Raw genomic sequence first — 21024 nt, forward strand, 5'->3', positions numbered from 1 at the left:
GGGGGGAAATGAAGAAAACCACTGATTAATCTGAGTGAACACAGCAAATTGACAGTTTATTAAAGGAAAAGTCACATAGTTAAAGGTTCATTATTAGTGAGAATTGTATTAAAGTGTGATCAAATTATTGCTTGTTAATTAGTAAACATGGATCATAATGTACATCATGTTACATAAACCTGTATAATAAATACACTCATATTGAAGAGGTTTAATTGTTTCAAGGCATTAAAATAAGCCATCTGCTTATAAAAAATAAACTTTTCATTGAAAAATCACCAAAAGTCTGACCTAAAGGTTTCTGCATACTGTTTTAGATTTTAGAAATAAAATTCTGCCATCTGAGAGGAAAAAAAATCAGCAATTTACATACATAATTTATTATTTACTTCACATTTCTTTTGGACAGATTCATCTAAAACAAAATTCCCATTCATTTTCAATGTGGGGTCAGCAACTACAGTAAGATCAGCTTTAAACATGTTCGATCAACAATCCGTCTCTCAATGACTTTCAAATCCAAGCTTATTTAATATGAGATGTGTTGATCTGAGATGCTGTACAATTGACACACAAAGCACAATTGAGTTTGTATTTATTCCTTTTCACCACACATTTTAAAGGATTTTCACAATACCTTTAAAGGTTTTTGAGTCAGACAGCTCCAACTTATTAATAACAATAACACAACTCATATCTTTCAAAATACCTGATTTATTACACCTGAAGATGAAACAAACGAATCACAATATTTATAATACATCACAATAGTCAGCGCTGAGAAGGCAAATGCTTTAGGTGTTAATTTTAATATGAATAATACACACACACACACACACACACACACACACACACACACACACACACACACACACACACACACACACACATAGCTATATATATAATATATAGCTATATATATATATATATATATATATATAGCTATATATATATAAGGGAGCGTTCACCCAGAAATAGAAATTCTGTGGTCATTTTCTTCTGTTGAACACAAAGGAAGATGAACTGAAGAATGTTGCAAACGCGTGACCACTGACATCCATAGTAGAATAAACAAATACTGTGGAAGTCAAAGGCTATTCTTCAAAATATCCACTTTTGTGTTCAACAACAAACTCAAGCTAGTTTTGAACAAGTCTGGAATGAGTAAATAATGGCAAACCTTTCATTTGTGGAAATACAATCAACTTTATTCAGAACAAAGTTCACACTGCCTCTGTAATGCTGATACTGCAGGATATCGATGGTAAGATCATCTGAAGAGGATGTGTTGTTTCTCCAGAGATTATGAGGATGATGATTAAATAAATCCACCATGAAAAGGCCCTCCACCACCACCTTACTCCTCCTAGATCTTTTCTGATATCAGTAATTCTGAGATCTCCCTCATCCACAAAGTCCAGAAAAATACCAGAATTGTTTTCTTGTGGCAGTTTCTGGACTTTGTTTCTGAGCAACTTGGGGCTGTTGCTGTCCATGAAGGATGAGGGAGCTCTCTGATTTCATCTAAAATATCTTCATTTGTGTTCAGGGGATTTATTTGCCAGATTAGTAATGCTTGCTCATTTCAGCCTAGGGCTGTCCAAACATAACATTACAAATATAGAAGTCTACAATTACTTCAGGGTCAGTGTTAGTAATGCACACATCCACCCACAACACAAACTGAAGAAAACAAGGCCCTCCACCACCCCCTACTCCTCCTAGATCATTTCTGATATCAGTAATTCTGAAATCTGAGATCTCCCTCATCCTCAAAGTCCAGAAAATACACAAAAAAGATTTTCCGGCAGTTTCTGGACTTTGTTTCTGAGCAACTTGGGGCTGTTGCTGTCCATGAAGGATGAGGGAGCTCTCTGATTTCATCTAAAGTTCTCTTCATTTGTGTTCAGGGGATTTATTTGCCAGATTAGTAATGCTTGCTCATTTTTTAACAGTTTTGTAATTCATTATTGTTTTAAACCTTCTGCTTATCATATAAACCTGACCCAATGCTTTGTTCTGGTGCTGGTGTTTCTTCATCCTCATCCTCTAGAGGAACAACACGTCCTCCTCAAAATGCACTCAGATTTAACCATCCACATCCTCAGAGTCCATCACGGGTTTCCATTTCTGCCTGCACAGAAGAGGCAGTTTCCTGGCACTGATGACGACGCTGATCCTGCAGTGTTTGGGTCTCAGGACAGACTCTGGATCAGGCTCTGGTTCTGGATCAGTTAGATGTGGGTTCTTCTTGGCTTCTTTATGACGTTTGTGTTGGTTTTTATGAGTTTTTTATAGAAATGTTTTGTTAATTTTCTGCAGAAGACCTTGCTGCTTTCTGTGTGAAGTCCATACAGAGAAAAACACAAGAGGAAATATTAAAAACATGTCTGGCATTTGTCTAGCGCATATTTATATGACATGAGAAGCATCCCAGCGGGCACCTTGATGACAAAACTACATCAGAAACAGCATAAAAATGCAGATCGATTTATGTCAGCTGATTAACTTGACGTGTTTTTGACGCCAGTGTTAGATTTCAATTTGATGTCGTTTAGACGTCAAGCTAGTTTACATGCATTGTAGAGATATTTGTAATTTGTACTTGAAGCTTTCAGATGAATAAAACATTTCTTATAATACTTAATGTGTCTTTATTTTAGTGGTCAAAAGGACATCAGTGTGTAGATGTCAGGTAGACGTCAAGGTTCTGACATCAAATTGATCAGGGTTTTGGACATGCTTTCTTATGTTGTTTTGACATCAAAGTGAGATCCTAAACCTGGTAAATGTAGTTCCCTTCAGGCTGTGTTGTGTTTACCTTCATCTGTATCGTGTCTCGTCTTCATTCTACGCTCTCTTCATCCAGTCGTGTTGTAAGAACTGATCAAGCGTCATGTTTTGTCTCAGACACTTTGTGATCAGATCTCGGCAGTCTGTACAAGGGGAAAGAAGGTTAATACACTGCTTATAAGACTACATCTTACTTATAAGACTGTATAATATTCACTAAAGCTGACATTTATCAAGATACCTTCTGAAATGTGGGATTAAAAGACTAACAATGACAAGGGCTGTATCCTAAACCGCCCCCTATACCCTTAATAGTGCAGTATTTGCCAAGATGTGCATATATCTTCAGAATGTGCATAAAAATGTAGGTTTAACTTAAAAAATGAAGGTTATGGAAACACAGCTAGTGTCTGTTCACTCACCTCTCATTAAGCTGGGTGGAAGCGAAATCTTGCCCTTGACTTTAACATCGAAGTAGTTGACCAAGTCTCCGGTCATCATGTAATGCAGCAGGCAGCCTATAGCCCAGGCGCTAGATAAGACTGCTTTATCGTAGTTGTGTGCTTCCACTTTGTAAGCGCAGCCGAAGTCGATCAGCTTGATCTGGAAAGTCTTCTTGTTGACCAGGATGTTGTCAGAATGCAGGTCGTTGTGCACGATTCCTTTGTCGATGCAATGCTGGACTGCCAGGACTATCTGTTGCACCAGGCATCGTGCCACAGGTTCGGCCAGCTTGCCCTTCTTGCTTACAAAGTCAGTCAGGACTACACAAGGCTTGGGGTACTCCAGGACCATTGAAATGCATTTAGGTTCATTAAACCACTCGTACATTTCGATCACGTATTTGCACAATGGCGGACGCTTCAGCATGAGCATGATCTCCACTTCTTTAAAAGGTTTGGTAGCTAAACCAGGCTGTGAGAAAGAGAGAACAGGGGTTAGTAGATGCAGATCTGAAGGAAGACTTCATTTAAAAGAGTAGTTCACGCAAAATAAATGTTTTCAGATTTCAGAAAAGCTTTATGCTCTTAATGCTCTAATAGCAATATATTTTGCAGAAGATTTTTCCAATATCGTGCGGCCCTAGTTCAACTGTAATCAAACGAAGCTCCAAGAACACTTTTGTGCACCAAAATACTGTAAAATGGCTGTGTGTGTGTTTGTCTTCTGCATCAGATCAGGGTTTGTGTTTACTGTGGTCAATGCAACTCTTGCCTGTTGCTCTACTGACTCTAATGGCCATACGCCATGCTGACCATAGTGTTGACCATAGTGAACACACTCTGAGCTGATGCGAACAAGAATACAAGAATTTGTTTGGTGTACAAAAGTGTTCTTGGAGCTTCGTTTGATTACAGTTGAACTACTGGAGATAACTGTTTTGACAATGTTTCTGGTATTTTTCTAACATTTTGAGTCCCTTGTTGTCTATGAAGGATGAGGGAGCTCTCAGATTTCATCTAACACATCTTCATTTGCGTTCTGGTTATGAACGGAGGTCTCGGGGATGAGGGATTAATAACAGAATTTCCATTTCTGGTAAACTAATGTTTAAATGCATGCTACGTTGCTTTAGTATTTCTGTATTTCAGCCACAAACTACAGTAACTGTTTACATTTATCAGATTTCACCACAATATCTGGGCATAAAGGTCAATTTTACAGTAGTTTAGCGATGAAGAACTGCAAAATGACTTTCTTCAACTGGACCATGAGTGAAATGTTCATGCAGATTCACATGACTGGATTTGGCCTTTTGAAATTCAACTATGCAACAGTAAATGTGTCCAAACCATCAACGAATTAAACACAGAGTGATTGTTTTCCAACTTACTACTTGGGTGGCATCGTTTCCCTTCTCAATCTGCTTGATGGCAACCTGCAAAGAGGAAATGCAATTATTCTTTTGCTCCCACATATTCTTCATCAACACAGATGCTCAATTAGACAATTAAAGACAGCAAAATGTGTAGTAAGAGAGTTTTACCTTCATGCAATCAGATTTACGGAGCGCTTTTTGCACTGTGCCGAAGGCCCCGCTTCCCAGAATAGCTCCCAGCTTGTAGAAACTTCCCAAAGGTCCTGAAAAAGAAGAGTTTAAGAGCTTTCAGGTCCATCATACTGATATTATCTTACACTAACAAATATATGTTGTATTAGCAAATATTATAGTACTGACGCCTACCATCAGAGGCTCCTAACGCCGAGATCAGGAGCCCCGAAGGTCCAGGGACAGGCTCTTCATCCGAATCTGGCTCTTTATCTGGATCTGGCTCTTCATCCGAATCTGGCTCTTCATCCTGATCTGGCTCTTTATCCGGATCTGGCTTTTTATCTGGATCTGGCTCTTTATCCGGATCTGGCTCTCGATCTGGGTCCGGCTCTTGATCTGGATCTGGCTCTTCACTCGGATCTGGCTCTCGATCTGGATCTTCACCCGGATCTGGCTCTTGATCTGGATCTGAATCTCCACCCGGATCTGGCTCTTCACCCGGATCTGGCTCTTGATCTGGATCAGACTCTGGATCCGGCTCTGGGTCTTCATCATACTCTTGATCTGGATCTGGCTCTCGATCTGGCTCTTGATCTGGCTCTTGATCTGGCTCTCGATCTGGCTCTCGATCTGGCTCTTGATCTGGCTCTGGATCTGGCTCTGGATCTGGACCCATCTCATGATCTGGATTGTGCTCTGAATCAGGATCTGGCTCTTGATCTGGATTTGGCTCTTGATCTGGATTGAACTCTGTATCCGGCTCTTGATCTGGATCAGAATCAGGCTCCCCTTTGTTCCGTCTTCTACGGAGGAAAGGCTTCTTCATGAGCTTCCACACCCTCCTGAAGAAAGCCTGGATTTTGTTCCTCTTGCTGCCTTGTGTTTGGATTTCTGAAATGAAGGAAAAGAACAAAGAAAAGATCAGAGACGTGACGGTCAGTGATTGTGTTCGCTATTAAGAATATATAAATGTAAAACAGGAAAAATATAAAACATTAAATACATTACTTTAATTTCACAGGACCTTTAAGGAGTAGAAATCAGGCCTGTGAGAATAGTTGCTTCATGTCTATAATAAGTGCATTAAACTATCATATTGTGTTGTTGATCTGATGATGTTCAGGTTTGATTTTGCCCTCTGTCTGCAACTTTTGAGCTGCTGATTTTCTCATGATTTGTACTAAGAGCAGCTGAATGTCTGTCATTTCTTTTGTGTGTGTGCAGACGGTCTCACTGGTTGTGTTTTCCTCCACATTGTTATCAGGAGAGGACTCATACGGTGCTGTACTGTCATCAGAATGCATTGACCAGTCCTCTTCCAGCCACGGACAGAAGTCGCTGCAGAAGCTGATGATCTCCAAAAGTGAGCCTGCATGACAAAACCAGTCTTAATGGTCAATAATCAGAAACGGAGATTAATGCAAACACTTTACTGGACTCATCATGATACTGTCTCATAAATATGGATGAGAGTTTATGCATGCTTATGACTGTCAACTATTACAACAGTCACCTGTGTGCCTTTGTTACCTGTATTACTGTAACTTGACATAAACAAATACATCATAACCTGTTATTGTCAGGAAAATTTACCAAGACAACATAACATGTCATAAATCTGTCATCAACATGATTGGCATGAGGCCGTTCTATTTTAAAATCACATTATTTCTCATTTTGTTTCATATATAACGTGTCTAATTTCATTTATACATTTATTTTAATCCTCCAATACACTCATAGATCTCCTCACCCAGTTTATAAAATTGTTTCAATCTAAGACAGCTTACCTGTTGTGTTTTTCTCAAGTGCTGTACCGGCATCGGAAACCACAGTCCAGTCCTCCTCGTCCAGCCAGGGACAGAAGTTACTGCAGAAGCTAATGGTCTCCAAAAATGAACCTGGACACCAAAATCAGTCATAATGGTCAGTTTATTAATAATAAAATATATGAATGAAAATCTTCATGGATCAAAGTCTGTATAAAACCCATTATTGATCATTTCTCATTTGTGTTTAAGAGTGTTTTAGTCATTTAAGTCTAGTGGCTGCTGACAGACTCACCGGTTGTGTTTTTCTCCACATTATTGTCAGTAGCGGGTTCACCGGCATCCGAAACCACAGTCCAGTCCTCCTCGTCCAGCCAGGAACAGAAGTTACTGCAGAAGCTGATGGTCTCCAAAAATGAACCTGAAAAACAAAATCAGTCATGAGGGTCGATTTTCAGAAACTTTCTGAACTATTCATAACAAAACTTCTCCATGGAAAATGATGAACTATTCCTTAATGCACTGAAGATTGCTGCACGAACAGAAAATCATCCATTTTGACTCATACAATGAATTTCTGGCGTTCCAAAACATTTATTTATTAAATTATATATATATATAGTTCACAGTATGTCTGATAATATTTGATAATGTTTGTTCTTCTAGAGAAAGTCTTATTTGTTTTATTTGGGCTAGAATAAAAGCAGTTTTTAATTGTTTAAACAGCATTTTAAGCTCAATATTATTTGCCCCTTTAAGCTATATTTGTTTTGGATAGTCTACAGAACAAACCATCGTTATACAATAACTTGCCTAATTACCCTAACCTGCCTAGTTACCCTAATTACCCTAGTGAAGCCTTTACATGTCACTTTAAGCTGTATAGAAGTGTCTTGAAGAACATCTAGTCTAATATTATTTACTGTCATCATGACAAAGAGGAAATATATCAGTTTTTAGAGATGAGTTATTAACACTATTATGTGCAGAAATGTGCTGGAGAAATCTGCTCTCCGCTACACAGAAAATAAGGGAAAAAATGAACAGGGGGGCGAATAATTCAGACTTCAACTGTACATATATATATATGTGTGTGTGTGTGTGTGTGTGTGTGTAAGTGTGATATCTGCATTTTCTAATAGGACACATCCTGAGGGGGTTAAGATAGTGCTGGATGTGTATTGATTGTTTTGGCTAGGCCCAGTGAATAGAAAAGTCTCGCTTTTGGACAATTTACCTCACAGGACAACTTTTTTCATCCTAAAGTCTATTTAAACCCCATTATTGATCATTTATCGTTATTGTTTCATATGTAATGTGTCTTTTTCATTTCTACATTTATTTTAATTCCTCAATGCTTGGAGAATTATATCTCTACTCTTGTGTTAATGGTTTTAACAGCTAATTAAGCTTGAGTGTTTGCTGATAGTCTCACCGGTTGCATTTCTCTCCACTTTATTAGCAGTAGAGGGCTTGTGAAGTGCTGTAGCGGCCTCTGAAACCACAGTCCCGTCCACCTGGTCAAGCCAGGGACAGAAGTCGTCGCAGAAGCCGATTGTGTCGAGCCACAAACCTGCCTCCGCTTTCTCCATTCCACCACACACAGATGCTGTTGCTGCCATCGCGTGGTCAAACACAGGCATCGTGTTTTCACTCATAAATTGTTCTACTTCACTCGTAAAAGTGCTGTAAGTCGACAGATAATTAGTAAATCGATCCATTTACTCAAACTCTGTAAACGCGCTCAAATGACAATCCTTTCACTAGCTTGATAATCACTGAACTGGAGAGTGGTTAGCCGCGTGACGTCACTTATGGAATTTTTGGAATGGCGTCTCTAGCCGCGTTTATTTTCAAAAGTTCAGATTCTTCAGAACAGCACAGAAATGAGTGAATATTACCGAGCCAGCACTGATTTCATATCTGAAACCGGGCCGTAATCAATACACAACAGCTCCTGTCAGAGTCTGCCTCAGAAATAACAGCTCGTCAATGTCAAAATGTCAGCCAATCAAATCAAACAGGGCGGGCTTTACAGTTCGCGGAGAATATTTCAAAATTAATTTCCCAAAATACTAAATTAATACTCGAGTACAAATGATCAAATTCACTAATCACTATGCTCTGGACTGAGTTTTCTGTGTCAGATTACTGTATTGACACTTTATAAAGAACTGAATAGCCTACTAAATAGCTGATAATATACGTTACTCTTCTGGATATAAGAAAACCTTTATAGGCTGAAAATAAACTTTAAGAGCTGTTTAAAAATGTCCAGAGCTTATTGTTTTAGATTACTCCATTTGGGTTGGTGAATGTAACATTTAGACTACCTAATAATTAACACAAATCACAATAAATGTTATAATTGGGGGGAAATGAAGAAAACCACTGATTAATCTGAGTGAACACAGCAAATTGACAGTTTATTAAAGGAAAAGTCACATAGTTAAAGGTTCATTATTAGTGAGTCTCTCTCACTCTCACTCTCTCACTCTCACTCACTCACTCACGCGGGCATGCACTGTGGTCTCATGAGGAAACGCTGCTTTTTGATATAAGGTGCGTTCGACATGAAGCTCAGCTGCAGCCGGTGATCAACGAGATTAGCCGAGCGCAGGTGGGGGCGGAGTTGATAACGGAGCCGTCAAGACGGACAGCTGGACACTTCGCGAGTTGCTGCAGTCATGATGACCGATCACATGGGGGTCATCATATATATATATATATATATATATATATATATATATATATATATATATATATATATATATATATATATATATATATATATATATATATATATATATATTTTGTTTTTTGTTTTTTGTTATTTTTATTTATAACAACAAAACATTTACAAATAAAACAGAATACAGTCTCTACAAACTGTAGTTCCTTTTTAAACAATAAGGGAGAATTACGAATAAAATATTACAAATGCATGAGAGAAATAAGAGGAAATGAGAGGTTAATATAAACATAAAAACGAACAGGTCTATTAAATACAAAGCAATAAGCATAAATTCTAGGAGTTAAACATCAATCTTTAGGCTAATACTTTTTGTTTGAATATGCTAAAAAAAGGTTTACATATATGTACATTTATAGATATAAAAATTTCCAATGTAAAAAGCAAAACAAGGTGTTTTGATTAGGTCTTAATAAATGAGATTATTTTGGATAATGAATGAATTTTCAAAAAAGCATTTTAATCCAAAAAGATTGTGTTGAAAAGAACAAAAGGTAAAATAAGTGAGCTATGTAGAAGTTTCCCAGAAAGAGCAGGTAGCCTTTAAACTGCTAGACAGGAAATAAAATATATATTTATATTATAATAATAAAACCATTTTATAATTATTTAATAAAAAAGTTATTTAGCTTTATTTGTTAAGAGGGCTTTAGGGTGGCAGGATCAATGATGATGATTATTTTATTTCAAGTCTGTAAGACTTATTTAGGTTATTCACTAAAATATACACTAAAATATATAATTTAAATCGTTCATGGAGATGAATGCAGTAAATAGTCTGTATAAAAAGGTTGAAAATAAACCTGTGCAAACAAGCTAACCTTTATAACCGGATTATTTAACAAAAGATGATACTGCAGTAAAATATTTGTAGTCTTTTAATAAGCAAGATGTGTACAGGATAGAGAGGGTGTGAAAAGTGAATTGTTTGTTTTGAAACTTTTGAATCGGAATTTGTCCAATTATAAACCCGAAATACACGTGTTTGTTGTCATGTGGTGAACTCGGCCAATCGTGTAATATCGGTGTCGTCATCAGAGCTCCTGCAGTCGATCTTCAGAAGCTGCACGGTCTGAGTCTGCCGTCTGATCTCGGAGCGCTGTCGCGGTACTTTGATGCCACATGTGACAGTCACATGGCGTCGGCGCAGCATCAATCCGGACAAGATTTCTAACCAGCATGCACCGCTTTAAGACAGATTTCGATCGATCTGCGCAGCGCTGCATGAAGTCGAACGCACCTATAGTGTTTTTCTTGCTCCCGAATACAAATAATTTTTCAAGTATTTGTTCGAATCAAGTATTCGTAAAAACACGCTATTCGTGCCTTTCCGAATACCGTATTCGGGTTCGGCTCCACCCTTAAATATGCATATATAAATGTATGCATTTTATTTCTAAATACAACATGAGAAGTATGTACATTTAGAAATATATTTTGGTCCATTAATTGACACGTGAGATATTTGTGTGTATAAATATTGAGTTTATCCCCCCAACCCCCATAAAAAAATAAAATAAAAAAAATTACAGGTTTAAAAGTACTAGATTATGCAGCACTTTCATACTATTTACTATTGCTGATCTGTTACTATGTATGTCCAGCAGATGGCAGAATATACGTCTTTCAATGAAAGTTTCTTAGAACTAGGCTAGAAGTTGATATCCATATAAGTTCAGATATCCAGATATCACAGCTCTCTAATTTAATTTCTCTTTTGCATAATTTATTATATCATTTGCTCTATAATTTTCTATGTGAAGCTGCTTTGACACAATCTACATTGTAAAAGCGCTATAGAAATAAAGGTGAATTGAATTGTATATTAAAGGAATAGTTTTCCAGAGATGGGTTGTGGCTGGAAAGACATTCCGCTGTGGCAACTCCGGATTAATAAAGGGACTAAGCCAACAAGAAAATGAATGAATGAATGATTTAAAGGAATAGTTCAAGCAAAAATACATTTCTGTAAACATAAATATTTTTGGGTGAACTATCTCTTTAATCAGGCAGATGTCCTTGGGTCATTACATGTATTATTTGAATAATAATTTTATATTTAGCTGCTATTAAATAATTTCTCTCTGACTCTAACAATGCTCATCTCACATTGTACGACACCAGACAAGACATTATCCAAAATCAAGTTTTTTATTACTTAAATCTCTCCTAAAAAAGTAAATAAGTCTGTTCTGACCAGCTTTTACATAGCACTGAATATGTGTGAGGTTATGCTTTGTATATTCTAGAATATAACAATGTTGTGGATGGTAAATTGCACATTAATGTGAATAAAAGTTAAACAGTCTCATATATTTATCCATCATGCACAACACAACACATAGCCAACTATTGAGTTTTTATTGATTCCGGAAAAAGGTTCTTTTTTGAAGCATCAACACAATATCTAATAAAACAAAGACTCACAGCTCGGTGGACTTGAATGTAATAGTTATGCTTATGAAGTTAACTCTGGCATTATTTAAACAGTGTTTAAAACTCTGAATCCGGTGATTACAATAGTTGCAGAGTGTGAAATTAGATGAAGATAGTAGTTTCTCTCCTCCAAGTTCTAGGAGATTCGTCTGGAAACTAATGGAAACAGGGCTCATTACACTCGCCTTATATTTAATTAAGTCTTTCCCATAGAAATTAAAAGCCTGATCTGCAATATTAAACACAAAATGTTCCCCACAGGATATAAGCTTACGGGGAATAACGCTACAGCGTGGCTGTGTATAGAAGCTGACAGCAGTCTCTACTTCACTTAGATTGGGTTGACAGACAGCGGCGCTGCTGTGCTGGGGACCAGAGGAATTCTAGGTGATGTATGAATTTGCAGACAAATGAACTGTGAATGTGGGACAAGAGTGAACTCCACCCCTTAGAGGTCAGAGAACGCACAGACTCCCATAAGAGAATAACATATGGTGTATCAGCATATCAGACATATAAGGAAAGGAGTATAATGGTCCAATGTTGTACTAATATTACGGTGCAAAACAATCTGTTAATTCACAGTTTTATGACTGAATATGTTACCAGAAATGGTTCATAGCCTGTGATTGATGGGGGTACATTTTCTTTTTTTAATGCATTATGGGACTGATATCTGTTTTAACACTTTTTTTATGTTGAAAATGTTTCTAGAGTTTAAGTTACTTTTATTGACGTAATTATTATGAAACAATACATTTATCAAGTTCACTCAGAAGGGATTTGTTTTAGGAAAGTTTACAATTTCAAAACACTTAATAGAGCTGAAATATGGGAATGTCCTCTGAAAAAAAGATATCTGGTCATCTTATTAAGACGTTTAAATCATAGATGACCTAAGTTGGCCTATGGTAACCTTTGATTTGGTCCACCAACCCATCTAAAAAGAGAGGGAGAATGATAGGGAGGTGGCTGGGCAAATTCCTTTGACAGAGAATGTTATTTCGATTCTAATGTAACTTTTTGTTTCTTTGTTTTATTGCTGAGCTACAAAAAAGCCAACTAAAATTAAATGATTCAAATAATGCATTGTAAATAAATCAGACTTTTAAAATGTAAAACCTGTCACTTGACAAAAAAACAATGCACAAGACATCGTCGAGCAAATCAGCAGCACATCGACTAGTGTTTTCAGCACTGAACTCCATTGTGTTATAAATGAGACTGTTTATGTTTTTAATGTAATAAGTAGCAAAATGATACTGCATTAGTTAATATAATTTAAAACAATGTTTTCTAGTTATTTTTAAAATATTAGCGAAAATATTAAGAAATTAGCCATGGCAAATTTAATATAAAACGGTGTGATATATTCGGTTAGGTAAATAATCGGCCCACATCCCTCAATCAAGTTTGGTTTTTAGAACTGTATAAGAAAATGTTTGGGCACCCCTGGTTTGAAATTTTTATATAAAATTAGCATTTTTCTAAGGCTGTTGTGTGTAGTATTGGTAATTTTACCCATAGTACAAATAATCGGTTATTATCATTGTCTTACTGTGAATTCACTGAACGTAAACAAAGGAGGCTGAGAAAAACGCCCATTTTAGAGGAAATTTTTAGAAGGCTTTTCTGAAGACACACTGGACTCTTCAAGTATTTATTAGAGTGTAAATTGAATTTTACTACCAAATAAAAATTCTAAATGTAGCGAAATAATGGTTAATGAAGTGCAATTTACCCTTCCTGTTCAGGGCTTGTTGTTTCTAGTGTTATTTAGTATTACGGTTGAGGTTATTATTATTACTATTACATTTTTTTTCTTTTCCCCAGTTTCTGTTTAATGGAAATAATCTATATTTTTTAAATATCTAATTTCTAACTGATTTATTTTTTATTTTTGCCATGATGACAGTAGATAATATTTTACTAGATACTTTTCAAGATATAGTATTTAGCTTAAAGTGTAATTTAAAGGCTAATTAACTTGGCAGGTTATGGTAGTTGGGGAAGTCATTGTATAACAGTGGTTTGCTCTGTAGCCAGTAGAATTAACAGACAATGTTTTTAATCTGGTGAGACTTTAAATGAAATATTTTTAAAAGCTTATCCTAAATTTGTACATTTTTTATCAAAAGTAATCCTTTTAGATTTTTATCTTATATTTTATTATTATTATTAATTTATTTTATCTTGTGAATTATTTATTGTTTATTTGTTACAATATTTTTATAGGTATAGAAAAGTGGCATTTAGGTGTCATGGTGGCGCAGTGGGTAGCACAATCACCTCACAGCAAGAAAGTCGCTGGTTTGAACCTTAGCTGGGTCAGTTGGCATTTCTGTGTGGAGTTTGCATGTTCTCCCTGTGTTGGCGTAGGTTTACTCCAGTTGCTCCGGTTCCCTCATTTTTTGCCATGACATAGCCAGAGAAGCTGATATGGCAATAAACTCAAAATTCTCTCGCTGTAGCCAGTAGGAAAAAAAAATCTGCAGACAAAAAAATATATATTATAGAAATACTGTGAACATTTCCTTTATCCGTTAAATATCACTTAAGAAATATTTAAATAATAATTAACTAATAATTTTGCCCTCAACTGTCTGCATGCACTGTATGTAAACATGTTTGAGTAAGTGTTGAAAATATAAACTGTGTTTACATATGCACAATTTTAGAAGGGGAAAAAAAAATCCATTATTTATCATTAATATAATTATATTTGTATATCAACTGTAATGAATCATTTGGATAAGCTAGGCTTGATTAAATAATGAAATCGTTTAGCAATTAAATAAAGTTAAATAGGGTATATGCACAGCTAATGTTTCTTTCCATGCTAATAAACTTCAGATAAATGGTTAGTGTGACGTTTTTCAATTTTATACGGTTCCTTTTACAGCATCGATGTTGTAATGTAATTACAATACATTCAGTTAAATAGACTTCGGCATGCATTTAGTTGTTCAAGTGTAAAACAAGATGAAAAGTCGTTTAACACGCACGCGCCCGTCAGAAACTCCATTGAAAATACTAGAGTAAAATAAATTTTCGTATTTTAATGACATGGCGCTGACATTCTGAGACCCACATCATATCGTATAAGAATCAGGCAGTGAAGATCATTGATTTTTAAAGAAAACAGATTTTAGACGTGCCGATTTTGTAATGGCATACAGTTCACTGGAAGCGTTTGACCCAGATTACTGAAAAATTAAAAGTCCTTCTGCATACTTTCGCATATGCCTTATTAGCTAAAATAAAAATAGGAACAAAATCAAATGCTATTTAAATAAATATAAAAAATGCATTTGATGTCATTAAACATTTCATGATCACATTGTGAGTAAAAAGAAAAAAAAAACTGCCCAATAATCCAATGGACTCATTGTACATAATAAATGTACATGTATGTCTGCATAAGCCACAGTTTACTTACAGACAACCCCTATTTCTAATGAGACGACATTGGTTTATTGTAACCTGCATTGGCCTTACAGTCTAGACCCCTTGTTGTGCTTATAAGCACTTTGTAGTTTATATGGCAGTTACAAGGTTGTTATCCTGTCCAATATTCTGTGCTGTCTGAGTCGTATGTCCCTGCACTACCTCTCCAGTACAGTTTACACTTTTATTGCTCTTTAAAAAGTGCCCTATGAAAATCCTTGAAACTTGAATCTAAATATTTATCCTCCATTAAGTCACATATTCCCTCTCATGCTCCTACATTTTACACATCCTCAGGCAATCCGGATAATATTTGGCTCCCTCTAAGATACACGGCAAACAATAAAATTACCCTCCATCATTGACAAAGTAATCCTTGCTAGTCTCCACACACTTCATAATCGGCGCAGGAACAAGCAGAGTGACACACACCCATCAACACATGCTCTTTTGCAGAGATTATCTCACCAAACAAACCCTCTGAAGGTTTGGAAACACTCCAATCCATGCAAGAACAGTAAAGTTGCGTGAAACGCACAAATCATAGCGACGGCGAGTCTGCGGTTGTTCGTGATCCAGACTCTTATACCTACTCGCAACTGTAGTTTAGAGTGACATTTAAATAGCTTTATTGCATTAGCTCTGACACATCCAGACAGAAACAATTCAGGAAATCAGCACTCAGTCTACAAATTACGCAGGTTTGAAAATGGTTCATGTGACAACTGAAATTACCTTCCCCAAAAGCAAATACAAGGAAAACAATAGCCTCATTTTGATCAATTAGTTTGAACCTCAGGTATGGTATTGGGCTTGGCGTATTGCTATAAATCTGTCCATATGAATGTTGTAGCAACATGGCCTATAAATACCAGAGGTTGCTAGTGTGAATGAAGCTACAAATTTGACATTAATAAGGTGAAAACAACATTACTTTGTGAATGCCAGTATGATCTCACCACGTATGAAATACGTAAAGGCTAATTTATATTCATCATATATCAACATTCACATTCATCTGAAGTTCAAAGACAGCTAAAATGCCATATTATCTAAAGACTCGCATCTGCCGCACAGTATCCCATGCTATACTTATTATCAACCTTGTTTCCATTGCATTTGTTGTTTTGTCTTTTGTTGGGTCTATGGTATATTTAAAGAGTTTTTTATCAAATCTTTTTTAAAGTTAGGTTTTTATTAATTTATTTTTATGATACTTTTTTTTTCAAATATATGATGCTTGAGTCATTCTATAGCTTGTAAGTCATTTCAAACCAGAGGGTGCTTTAGAGCTATATTACGGCCACTGACAGTGAGCATCCTCTTCATATCAAACTGACATTCTGTAAACTAACCAGCATGTAAACAATTAGAATTTGGAAAATTACAAAATGTTTGGTAATTAGGATTAGAACTTATGTTGGGAGAAAAATCAATGTCAATTAAAATTGTAAAAAATATTAATGTTTTATTAATTAATTTTGTTCATAAACACTTTTTTTTTTACTTACACTACATTAAAACAGGATAGCAAAATTAATGGTGTTGTTTATTATTGACACATCGAAAAGTGCAATTAACAAAGAAATGTTTTGCTTTGATGGTGGAAATAAAATATTACATCAGTGCAAGTAGAAAAATAGTATTAGATATTTTTTAGATGTAGATATATAGATTAGATATATCTTTAATTGGCCTTTGAGTAACATTTTTGATTAACATTTTTGTTAATTAGGCTAGACATTGGACAAAAAAAAAAAAATATATATATATATATATATATATATATATATATATATATATATATATATATATATATATATATATATATATATATATATATATATATACATATATATATATATAAAAAATACTGACCTAAAAAGTCATTTTTAAAAATGGAGAAAAAAAGGCGGAACATAAATAAGACTTTATCCAGAGGACAAATATAATAGGAAATACTTCTGTTCTGAAAATTTCTGTTTTGTTAAATATTACTTGGGGAAAAATGAAAAAGATTTACTATATCTGATTTCAGACTTGTTATTTACAACTTATTTAATAATGAGTTTTACATTTTAATGAATCATTAAAATGTTGGTCCCTAAAATTAAATGTCCCTCTATTCTATGTGTATTGGCAACACCTCTGGTTCTGTCTCTTATATTTTTTGTGTGCAAGTATCAAGTTGCTAGCTGCTTTTCACTTCTTTTCCCAATGTTATTACTAATAACAAAGGTTTCTGAATTCTACATATAGCCCCTTTAACAGTGGAATTATCTGGTGAAAAATCTGGCTCTCTATGCTCTCAAGAGACTTTGCTCTCAGTTTTTATGTTGTTTTATAGCACCACTGCTGAGCGCAGATCTCAGCTGATTCTAATATTTAATACTAATATTTAATATTTTTGTGACATTCACCGTCATCTATGCCAAAGCTATATATCAGGCTCTTGTATTTCATATACAGTAACTGCATCATGATGAACTTGTGTCTTGCTGATCTGTTGTAGTGAAAATGACCTAAGGGGACTTAGCAGCATTCTTCTTGTTGCTAGATTGATTTGTAGAAGATTCAGGACAATATAAATGCATAATGATTAAATAATTTAAGCTGAATCAACATTTCAACATTCCATTTATAAGCAGAGGTAAATCACATTTAGCAGATGGACTTAACCCTATAGATGTGTCTGTGTAAACCATTAGCCACCAACAAATGCCACTTGCTTCATCTCTTTGGTGTTCGTCTTACAGAACAAACAGTTTGAATTGGGTAACAATGTGGAATGTCTGAGAAACAATGAAAAAAGTCAACTGTAGTCCAAAATGTCAGGCTTCTACAGTATTTCTACTCTGACAGGCTCGTTTAGTCTCTGGCAGTATTATTAGTCACCAGTGAGGGGTTCATTTTGACTGTGATTATTGCCATGTTAACTGTGAACTGATGGAGCCCATTATCCACTGAAAGTATGACGTCATCACTTTTTGAATGGATAGAGCGATAAGGCCATGCTGGCAACCAGAGGCAGGCTACAATTGTGGGAAAGAAAGTGACCACGTAAACTGGTGTTCCTCATACATAATGAATGCTTATGGAACAGTCTTAAATGTATATAAATGCAATTCTACACCGACTAACTAAACTGCCTGAGAGTTTGAAGGCTCTCTCACATAAATGTTAAGTATGAGTTCTCTCAGCAGATCATCAGCACCCTGAGGACAGACACCGTAAATTAAATATATTTTAAAACATAAAGATAAGTCTGTAAAGTTAATATGTGATATACTACTAGAGCCCAACAAATTTGTGTAATCAAATCTAGTTGTTTGTTGTTCCAAATTTCCTTTCAAAAAATACAAATAAATAAATACTATTAACACATATACAAAAATCTTACAAAGCCAAGTTTAACCTTAATGTCCTTATGAATTGAAAATTCATGTTTATTTTGCTAGTAGTGACATTGTTATTATTTAGGTGAAAAATATTATTCTTTATGATAAAATAATGTGAAAAAATATTGTGGAAGTTAATCTACTAAAAAAACGTTTTGGTAATCTTTCATCAATGTCTGAATATTTACTTCCTTATTTGAAGTTGCTGCCCTTGTGTTGACATCGATTTGACAGCTTTAGCTACAATACTCTTAACCATGCCCATCTTACCATTAGTTTGCTACAGGGAAATGATTTGCAAAAATAAAGCCCCAACCCTACTCAGTATTTCCTTTCAGTTGAAAATACATCAGCATTGTAAAATAAAAGTCTCCGCAACTTCAGGTTCACATGGACATTAACGTCAAATATTATTTGGTTCTAGTTTTGGGAATAGATTTGTTTGACCTTCATAATGGTTCTCAGACATACTATTCTGCTAATGTGGACAAAACTCTAAAATACTCTGAAAGTGCGCTATTATTCAGAGAAAAGTCATATTCCTGCTTAAGATACTTTTTTGAGACACTTTTTTTTCTGTCAGTTAAATATATAGGTTCTGTTCAAAATGATAATCCTTTTGATCTGTAGGTATGTGTATAATTTTTAATTTCAGATTTCAGATGACTGTTCATGAGAACTCCTTTGTGGCTCATATGTGTCTTTAAATCATGTCTCTGCTGAGCCTGCACTTCCCAACTATCTAAACAACTTTATGTCATGAAAATGTGAAATTCATGAAAAAGGCCACAAACACTCAAAGTGTCATTTGTGACAAGGCCATGCTGTTCAGGAAGTAATGTCCTTAGGAAAAGTAATTTTTTTGAGAAAAGATAGAAGAAGAAAATAAAAAAAACACAAATTAGTGAAGTCTAAACCTTGCCCACCAGTTCAGATGTGCACAATCTTAATATTTCTATTTTGTTTCCTAACCTCTGAGTGGGGTTGTTCATTTAGTTGTCCCTTTTTAGAGTGTGGCTGCAGGTACTCCACTGTCTATCTGAATCAGGATAAATCTGACCAGAGTGTTACAGAAACCACACGGCCAAAAGCATTGGCAGTAGCATGGCCACAGCATGAAGTGTGAGCTGCAGGAACTTTCTAAATTAATGACAGGTTTAACAGATTCTTGCGTTCACACTCCCAAGCATTTACACAAGGGGATCTTACTGGACTAGGCACAGTCAAACATGATTTCTGTTAAAATCCCCCTTCAGTCCTCTTTGGCTGGGATCCACGCAGTGCTACCTGCTTGATGAAACCTTATCCCTGAACTTGCTCCAGATGCCCCCATGAGGTGCATCTTAGCCATAATGCTTTCTACACATGTGAGGGGTGGAGTTGGGTGTTGTGGCGTTGACGTTTTGAAGCAGTAGGGTCTAAGGAAGCTTCTCAACAGGGAAGGTGAGAGAGTAAGAAAACAATATAAATAAAACAGACTGGGATGAAGAAGAAAACACAATGCATAAAACTCTAGTTTTTGCTTTGAACTAGATAAGAAGTGGGATAAAGAGGAGCAGGAGACAGAATACGAAGCCAGCGGAGCCCACAGGTACACAAACATGTGGTTTCAACTTCCAGAAGCTTTCAGCTTGATTCTTTGAATTAGCTATTCAAGTGCAGACATGCTCAAACTGATTCGTTTGCTCCATGTCCAAAAATATGGGTTCCTCTGTAGCCTCTGGAACTGGAGGGTTACTACCTTTAAGTTATTATTATGAATGAGAGATTAAAAAAAACACAAGACAGCAGTGAACCTGCTTAAGACAGCCAAAGGAGGATGAATGGGGTGAAAGCGCAGGGTGAAAACCTCAAATGGAGATTAAAAGTTAGTAAATGGGGAAAATAAGAGAGGGCTTTGCTTAGTACTAAATGTGGGTCAGGCATGACCATGACCTTCCCATACTGCAGATGTTGTCTTCTTTGAAGCACATTCTTACCATCCTAGAGGGAGTCTACCAATAACACAGGTGTAGACACACTTTCCTGCGCTAGGCTGCGTAATTTATGGCAATGGGTTGCCTAAGGGAGTCATTAGAGAGGGGTATTCCCTGTCAGAACGAGATCCTTGTTGCTGGCAATGGCCCTGGATAAAGTCGACGATGAGAACCGATGTAGATAAAGTCATGAGCACAGAACGGAAAGAGGCCCCTCTTGTCTCTTGTATACACATCCTCTCAGGCCGCCAAGCTTGGAGTTGCATGTTCTGCACAGCTCACCATAAACAGCTCTCGCAGGCCAACAGACTTCATGCCTGAGTGGGGCTCCTTCAACCCGCTGAATCATGAAATGTTTCAAGAATGGTGTCACCACACCAAAGACTCATCTCGCAATGAGCTGCCACTGGGGGGAGGTGGTGAGCAGCTGTAAGGGCAGTGTGAATGACAGTAAGCTGCT

At 36.1% G+C, this 21024-nt stretch overlaps 1 protein-coding gene across 1 annotated transcript; it reads right to left on the bottom strand.

The window, feature by feature from the left end:
- Positions 1 to 1184: 1184 nt before the first annotated feature.
- Positions 1185 to 8549, bottom strand: LOC141375428 (uncharacterized). Its single transcript, XM_087261653.1, has 10 exons — positions 7991 to 8549; positions 6851 to 6976; positions 6577 to 6687; positions 6021 to 6155; positions 4979 to 5677; positions 4781 to 4875; positions 4628 to 4672; positions 3216 to 3708; positions 2822 to 2936; positions 1185 to 2338 (listed from the first exon to the last, which is right to left on the bottom strand). The coding sequence occupies exons 1-9, from the start codon at positions 8274 to 8276 to the stop codon at positions 2851 to 2853; spliced, it is 2076 nt and encodes a 691-aa protein (XP_087117779.1). The 5' UTR covers positions 8277 to 8549; the 3' UTR covers positions 1185 to 2338; positions 2822 to 2850.
- Between the last annotated feature and the right edge of the window lie 12475 nt (positions 8550 to 21024).

This window comes from Danio rerio, chromosome 7, assembly GCF_052040795.2.
Source record: "Danio rerio strain M-AB ecotype USA chromosome 7, GRCz13ab, whole genome shotgun sequence".
In the NCBI taxonomy this organism is placed as follows: Eukaryota; Metazoa; Chordata; class Actinopteri; order Cypriniformes; family Danionidae; genus Danio; species Danio rerio.

What these genes read in the sequence shown, in the direction of transcription:
- LOC141375428 (XM_087261653.1), bottom strand. Translation starts at nt 8,276, where the DNA reads ATGGATCGATTTACTAATTATCTGTCGACTTACAGCACTTTTACGAGT. An exon ending in GTAAATCTGATTGCATGAAG is followed by an intron (nt 4,673 to 4,780) that starts GTAAAACTCTCT and finishes TCCTCTTTGCAG; the next exon opens with GTTGCCATCAAGCAGATTGA. An exon ending in GAAACGATGCCACCCAAGTA is followed by an intron (nt 3,709 to 4,627) that starts GTAAGTTGGAAA and finishes TCTTTCTCACAG; the next exon opens with CCTGGTTTAGCTACCAAACC.